Source organism: Rhagoletis pomonella, unplaced genomic scaffold (genome assembly GCF_013731165.1).
Source record: "Rhagoletis pomonella isolate Grant_MI unplaced genomic scaffold, Rhpom_1.0 Rhpom_scaffold_00010, whole genome shotgun sequence".
NCBI lineage: Eukaryota > Metazoa > Arthropoda > Insecta > Diptera > Tephritidae > Rhagoletis > Rhagoletis pomonella.
The window spans coordinates 28,895,084-28,902,994 of record NW_023458564.1 but is presented as its reverse complement, the minus strand read 5'-3'; the positions used below and the strand labels follow the sequence as shown (position 1 = coordinate 28,902,994).

The following is a 7,911-nucleotide window of genomic DNA, read 5'->3' as shown; positions in this document are numbered from 1 at the left end:
GCAGTTGGCCCAATATTTTCATCTTCGGCTTTTATGTATGTATGTATGTATGCATGTATGTATACATATATAATATTGTGGTATATTATATCGTCCGACTTTGCACTGTTTGCGGGCGATTCGTCACTGGTAATCTCAAGGGCACTGAATGTAGGGCTTTGTTGTTTCCGCAAACGTCTACTAGAGTTTTGGCGCTGGGTTTATTTTAATTGTATAGATATCACGAGCTTTCCTGTGAGAATTGCGTCTCCAGGGTGGGTCTTCGGTTAGGATTTTTGGCCTGGTTTCGTATCGGTGGTCCGGGACTGCCGCCATAACCCGCTGCGAATAATTGGGGGCATGAGTCTTTTATCAGTTCTTGTGTTTCGCGCAGCTGTCGCTGTACTTGAGGCGCGAGGCGTTGAACGCTGATTGCTGGCGGAAATTTGTATTCCGTCGGCGGCTGTAAATAAAAATTTAAAAGAGTTAGTGTAGACTATTGGAACAAAGTTATCGGTTTTACGTACATAAATATACTATTTTGATATACTCAGTACAATAACTGTGCCTTAGACGGTCCCAGGCTCGGTTTGAGAAAACAGGAGGGGAGACAGGGGGTTTTGGTATTTCCAGGGTTCGGGCTTGACTACCCCGCCTACCCCAGTCAAAGGCTGAAGAGTCTACGGCTTTCGAAATCTTACCAATGACTTAAAACGGTAGCGCGGGTGAACAGATATCCCCCTGGAGTGTGTTCGTTGGCTGGATAAGCAAAACTAGTGAGACGAACTAGGCTGAAAGATAAGCTAGATGCACGAGTAAGATCGTACAGCTGGTGAGATTTGCAAGGAAGAAAGTGGCTCGTCAAGCAACTCGAGCGGGTGTAGAAAACCGGAAAAAGAGCAACAATCCATGCCTTTTGCCCACCCGGGCTCCCCTGTAAGGCTAGTAAGACCTGCGAGATTAGCGAGACGAGCAGAATGAATGAGGTGAGTTAAGCGACTCGATCAAGGGGGGTTGAAAGTAGATTTTCACTCCGGGCTGGGACACCTGGGGTGGACTGAGATCAGTAAGCCTTGTAAGAGGAGTGAGACGACCTGGATGGTGGTGGATGTTGTTTTGGGTAGCAACACGATGAAGCTGTTCTCCAGTTAGGGAGACAATGTTGGAGGTTGATGGATGTGGCTCGTAAAGCAATTCGAGCGGGTGTAGAAAACCGGAAAAGGAGTAAGACTGCATGCTTTCACAATCCGGGCTGCAGTTTACTCCCCAGTAAAGCTAGTAAGACATGCGGGATTAGCGAGACAAGCAGAATGAATGAAGGGTTATGGTGGCAACATGAAGCTGTTCTCCGGTTAGGGAGTCAGTGTTGGAGGTTTATGATGGCGGAAAAGCAAATCTGACTAGTTGTGGGTTCAAGCATGTGTATTCTGGTAAGTTTAGTAAGTCGCGTGAGTCGAGCTGGTCGAGCAAGTCCGGCTGGCGAGCACTACTCCAGTCTGTTCAGTGAGGTACGGGGAGTATCCCGGGGGCTGTGGTTTAATAGTGAAATGCGGGTAGAACTTGCAAGGGTTCAATGTGGAGTTGCATTTCAACCGGGTGCCGGGACCCAAAGAACCGCAGAGATTTTAGGTAGGTTTCGGCTTTACCAAGGTGGAATGTGTGTCCGCCCCAGACTGCCCTTGGGATTGAAATGTTTGAATTTCAGGGCAATGATTAAGGCATGAATTAATCCATTGAGCTTTTGAGCTTCATGGAGCTCGGACTGCATTTAATTCGGTAGGGTCCCACGTTAAACCTAACCTCCAGATAAGTACTAAGTACAATATACACTAAATATACAAATCAAAATGTTTTCAGCCGACTTGAGCGGTTATCGCTTACATATGATCACAGATTCGTATGTATGTGTGTATGTAGTTAAAATTCAGAACAACGATTAGCTCCGTTATTATTGGGGCGGACCACGTTCAGCCGTTCGAAACGAGGTTTTAGAAAAGCAAACAATTTGTGGAAGAAAGCTGAGGAGGGCTATCGGGAGAGCGTATGAATGGCCCTTCTTTTCTTTAAATTTGTGGTGGTGTTTTTATTTTTCATTCCTTTAATTATAACTAATGCCCAATTTTTTGTTTAACTTTTCACATAAGCTATAAGTCAAATGCTAGAAACATAGATAATTCCGTACTTTGGCAACCACTTTTTGCAATAATTTTGGAACTTGCTCGGACCAGGAATGGAAACTGAGTTCTACGCAGTGTTTGTTGTTATATCGGTTTACACTGGATGCCGCAGTCCAAGGGAATTCGTGGTTTTGGTGGATTCGGAACAGAGGAAAAGATTTTAACTGATTGGTTTGAGTGGGCAAGTGAAGTTATGCTTAGGGTGGTTGTGAGCTCCGTCCTACTGGAAGCCCTGAGATGGGGAAATCCGGTAGATTCTTCAGCTCTATAGATTTTTTTCAATAAAAACCTTCAATGCACGATAAAACCGGTTCACAGAAAACCAGTCGATTTCAAAACATACGTCACTGGCCTGGAATCGTTAGGTAAAATAAGAGATCTCCTTCCACTATTTGAGATCCTGACGACTCTACAAACTTTGGACATATAAGCACTCCTCATGCAATTTGCAAACATTTTATACTGCTCTTTGTTTGTGTAAAAAGGAAAATGGGCATCAAGAAGAAGCTTTAGTGATTCTTCATTAATAATAGCTTTATTCCCTTCCTTTTTCTCAGATAGCCCATGGCTCCACGCAGGAATGAATATAAATCTAGAAAATTCGTTATACTCTTCTTCGCTTTAGCAGATGTTCTTCCATGAACCCTCTTTGGTATTCTAATTTTTTGTCCATCTTTATATAGCATCAGAAAATATTTTGCTTCCCCACGTTCTATTAAAAGTCATCGACTTCACGCCCTCAGATAAAGCTTCGCCGTTCACCAGAAGGTATTACATGGTCGTACGGAGTACAGTGTTCTGGCAGGTACACTACTTGGTCTATTTTGTCCTGCTTGTCCCTGACGACTATAAAAGGCTGCCGCTTTTTACAAGGTTTCGTAAGCTGAGCAAAAACAACAAGCTTTCTTAGGCTCTCCAGAAGTTTCCGGCTATAACCCGTCAGAGTTGATTTTCCAATAGAGCTGGAAAACTATCGACAGTCGTCGACATCGGTAGTTTCCGTAGTCGATAGTCACAACCATCGATAATACTATCGATAGTTTTGATTAAAAAGGTCCAAAATTTAACATAAACAATAAATTTTGAAAATGAAACTTTTGCTTCTGGTGGATAAAGTCAAACACGTATTGTCAAAGATTAGGAATCGTTTGGTAAGTTAATAGAAGTTTCAAGCATATAAGTGTTACCATACATTAACAGAATACAATTAGGGTGAGAAACACCCATTTTAAGTCCATTTATGCAGTCTTGAAAATTGGTGCAGAATGGTTTCACCGAAGAAGCACATTTTTCGCGGTTTCTAAATTTGCCATTATATGAAAGTAGGCGACGTACAATAAGTGTTTAGATATACATAAATATTTTACTTAATTGCATTATGTGAAGAAGTGACTAGGTAAATGCAACATATCCTGGGAAATCCTTTTGAGGACTCTGCAATTGGACGATATTGCTTTATATTCAGCTTGAACGAAAAAAGTCACTCCCTGGTACACGTTTCTGTAATCCGGTTCTTTTAGTTAAAGGTTCTTTATACAATTGAAGAGATCTTTTTTAGAAAAAAACTGGAGATCCACCTAAGTTTTTCGATATAACTTTGGCAAATATTACTCGTTCGGTACGTAATACCAAATTGAAGCCGAGACTTACTGTTCCTGATTTATGATAATAATATGATGAAAATCGTTCAGATTATAAACAAATTATTAAAAAAAAAATGTTGAACAAAATTTTTTGTCATTTTCCTATATTTGCAATTTATATATTATATACATCAACATAAGTAAACTAATTAGTGTTTCTAGAAGTTGTGGCTGTTCAGTGTTTCCATACTTCTTGCACAACAAAATTTTTCCATGATGATGGAAAATAATGGCTTTTCTATTAGAGCTACCGAAATTGTTCCTAAATTTGCAAACTATAGCTAATATTTAAAAAAAAAAATAGAATATTTGGAACCAGCGACCTAAATGCACGCCAGAAATATTAATACTGTTCTTTACATCTTTTGACTATAGGCCAGTGCAATTATCAAGAGAACAATTAAAATTTTATTGAAAACAGATAACTTTGTGATGAACGTTAAGCTAGAGGGCTGCGAGAAATGATATTTGACTTTATTATTTGCGTTAACGGATTCATTATCTAATAACATGCACCAAACCTTTTTGCTGAACCTAGAATTTTTAACAAGAATTGGTCTTATTCGACTAGTGTGCTGTGGGTCACTTGGTGGTCGATGTGCGGGCTCTTACAGTTAAAATAAAAGACAAATATTTTGCAGGCTTGTTGTTGTCTGCATGATACAATATATTTTCACTATTACCAAGGGATTTGAAAAAAATTAGATTTTCGACCCGCCCTAGTATACATATTTGTTTTTCGGTTAAAATTTAGTGTGTGTGTTTTTTGGTATATAATTTAAAATAAACACTACTCCTGACGATGCTAAAAAAGTATCAGCGAAACGCCGTATAAAAAGTGGAATAAAGTGGTTTTATTCGCACGCAAACTCAAAACATCAGACTAGCCTACAAACATAAAATAACAACAACTTTTATTGAAAATGAGATCAGAATTGCTAAAATATGTCTATATTTCTGTTAAGGAACAAAAGTTTATCAACGATTTTTAGCTTAAATTTAATGGAATTTATTTGTCATGCTTTGATAAATGTCCTTTCCGACATCAAAAGATAAACTAGGTACCGCCGGCTTTTACTCTTACAGAATAATGTATGTATGTATGAGTGGTAACTATCGATAGTGCTTACAAAACCATCGATGTTTTCGATAGTCAAAAACCATCGATACTATCGATAGTGTCATCGAAAGTTTTCCAGCTCTATTTTCGAACGGCATGAATAAAAAGATTGAAGAGGCTGCCTTGGTATGGCTTAAGGCATCCGATATATTCAACTTTACTAGTGCCATTCTCTAACTATTCGGACCCTAGGTTGTTTGGGTGTTTATTACGCGGAGTGCTTTGTTTGCATTGTGCTTTTAACGGAAACCAAATAACCAAGTGCATTCATTACTAGCAAAAGGACAGTTATCGGACGATTAGACTCATCTTTGTTGGACGGGTTCCAAACCTTCAGTAGTAGGACCGCTTCTCAGACTTCCACATGTGGGGAATGATTGGAGTGGCACACGACAGGTTAAAGACCTTAATAAAGTATCCGAATCCAAGCGATTTAGTATCAATATGCATATTTCTTAGGGATCCATGGACTTGGACCCTTTACATTTATTGCTGGTGAATGTAAGAGGCGAACTAGGCTTGGATGCCGTATAAACTAGCTCGTGGCTTTCGTTTTGATTTAAACCCTACTATTGTGAAGTTTCAGATGTAAATGTGCTGTTTTTAACCGACTTCCAAAAAAGGAGGTTATCACTTCGCCGGAATATTTTATTTTTATGTATGTTACCGCATAACTGTGGTCCAAAGTCAACCGATTTCGATAATTCTTTTAGCATCGGAAAGGTAGTGTCTCAGGGGTGGTCCCGTACTAATCTGGTTTAGAGCCGATCATTGGATCATGAAATATATTTTTATATGAGAATTGAAGTCGGTTTTGTTTTTTTGCTAAAAAATTACTTGTTCCGTTTATGTCGATTTACTAGTGTTCTATTCTCCAAATTGAGTTCTCTGATTCTTGAGTCTACCGGCTGGTAGAAAGCGTGGCTGCAGTGACCAGCTTGAAGAATATTAAATCGCCTACTTGGATGTGCGTTGGGGTGTAGATAGCCCTGAAGGTATTATGGGCAACTACCGAGAAGCCGTTGTAGTTAGCTTTTTTTTAGTTAAGTTAAAGTAGAAGCAAATTCGGCGGGCTTATGAACCGAGAGGATATATCCTTTTGGTTGGGCTTGCCCCTGTTAGTGGTGCTGCCTGTTGGGGTTCTACAGCAGGTGGCGAGGTAGTCATTTGTCAACTTGCGGCTTCTGCGCAAGTAAGAACACAGTCGCAAGTGGTGACAAACCAGGAATTTCACTGAGCGCGATGAAGGTAAGGGAGAACGGTGGGATAGTTAAGAAATTGCTCAGATTAGCTCCGTGGGGCGGAGTTGGAGGCGTGGGGCAGAGGCTGCCGTACACTCGCAATGTGACCTAACCTCAGAATAGCAACTGGCATACGCCGCAGAAATAGATTTCTAATACAGAGCAATTCTGTAGCAAAGTTTTACTCCAGGGACGAACAACGATTGGATGGGTTCGCCAATCCAAACTGGGTGGGCACGTTTACAAATTGAGAACACTATTTATCAGATTCGCCTTGTTTTCATATTATCCATATCTTTCAAGTAGAATTTTAATTCAAATTTTTGATTTACCTGCATCGCGTGCATTTGTATTTGGTCACCGTAGTATGGTTGACTTTGGCCTTGCGGAGTTTGTTGGTCATTTTGTGTTCCTGTCATTGTCATGGTCGCCATGGCCAATGCTGCATTTGACGTTTGATGCTGCTGTTGCTGATATTGTTGTTGCATTTGCTGATGCATTTGTGGTGGTTGTCCGAAATATGCTAGCTGCATGGGCATGGTTGGTTGGGATGAACAACCGCTATTGGCGCCTCCGTTGGCATAGCTATTGCCTGCTGATGCTACTGCAGCTGCCGTTTGTTGTGCTGATCCACTTATATATGCGTTAGGCAGCGGCGTTGTCACGGTGTGCATTTGTTGTGCAAGCGGACTGGAATTCATAAGCAACCGACCATCTATTAAGCGTTTAGGACTAACATTCGACTTTATATTGCCGAGCAGTTGTGGAGAGCTGCTGGAGAGCAAATGCTGCGTGTACTGCGGTTGCGGTGTTTGATTGGACGCCTGCAGTAGTGCGAGGGCGTTGGACGTATTAGCGGTGGTTGCGGAAGTTTCTGGCGTCATGCTGATTGGCATTTGTGGCACAACGGCCAGTTGGTGCAACATTTTGGTGTTCATGTGCGAAATTACAATCTGCTGGGATCCTTGATGATGCTTCAGTGTACCGCCGGCCGCTACCGCTGCCGCCGACAACTGAGCCGCCGTTGGTGACACGCCATGTGCTAGAAAGTCTGTGGCCAGCACTGGTTGCTGCACTGGCATCGGCATCGGTACCGGTACAGCGACCGTGGGCTGCATCACGGTTCTGGTCGTTGCCAGTTGTTTTACTGGTGCTTGGCGAATCGGTGTCGTTTGCAACGAGCGGCTGGCGGAGGAGCAAATAGAGGCAGTCAGACTCGCTGACTCCCAGTGTTGCACTAAAGCATTCAGTCTGGCCTCTTCAAGTGCGATCTCCGTCTCACTCGATGAATCGTAATCGGGTCCCTACAAAAACAAAGAACGGGCTTAGGAGCCTTCAGTCAAACGAAGGGGGAAATATTTTCTCACCTCTTCAATCTTTCTATCAAGCATGCGAAAGAAGTTCTGCTGGCTCGTAGAAATTTCTCTGAAAGTAGAAGGGTGAATGTACTAAACTTTAAACAAAAAAAATGTTTTAGTTCGTCTCACTGGCTTTGCAGCAAGGATAGATTTTTGGCTCGCAGTAGTGATACAGACACATCCTCATCATTGTCCTGTGCATCTTTATTGCTTTGCTCATCGTTCTCATCATGTTTATCACGTTCTCGATTTTGACACTTCTCTGCGTCTTCAATGTGGCCTTCATCTTCGTCTGTTTCAGCATCTGAGTCAGCTGCAAGGAGAACATAACGTGCATAAGAAAACTACATAGGGGCAAAGATACATATATGAATAGTAGGGCTGGGAGTTTTA

The 7,911-nt window shown here is 41.6% G+C and overlaps 1 protein-coding gene across 1 annotated transcript in view; it reads right to left on the bottom strand.

Moving 5' to 3' along the window:
* Window positions 1-6: 6 nt before the first annotated feature.
* The window catches only part of LOC118746213, a 150,456-nt gene continuing 142,551 nt past the window's right edge, over window positions 7-7,911 (bottom strand). The window contains exons 3-6 of the mRNA XM_036480037.1: window positions 7,648-7,831; window positions 7,528-7,585; window positions 6,493-7,464; window positions 7-442 (exon numbers count right to left, since the gene is read on the bottom strand). Coding sequence (XP_036335930.1) covers window positions 221-442; window positions 6,493-7,464; window positions 7,528-7,585; window positions 7,648-7,831 — 1,436 coding nt within the window. The 3' untranslated portion in view covers window positions 7-220. The remainder of the gene's footprint in view (window positions 443-6,492; window positions 7,465-7,527; window positions 7,586-7,647; window positions 7,832-7,911) is intronic.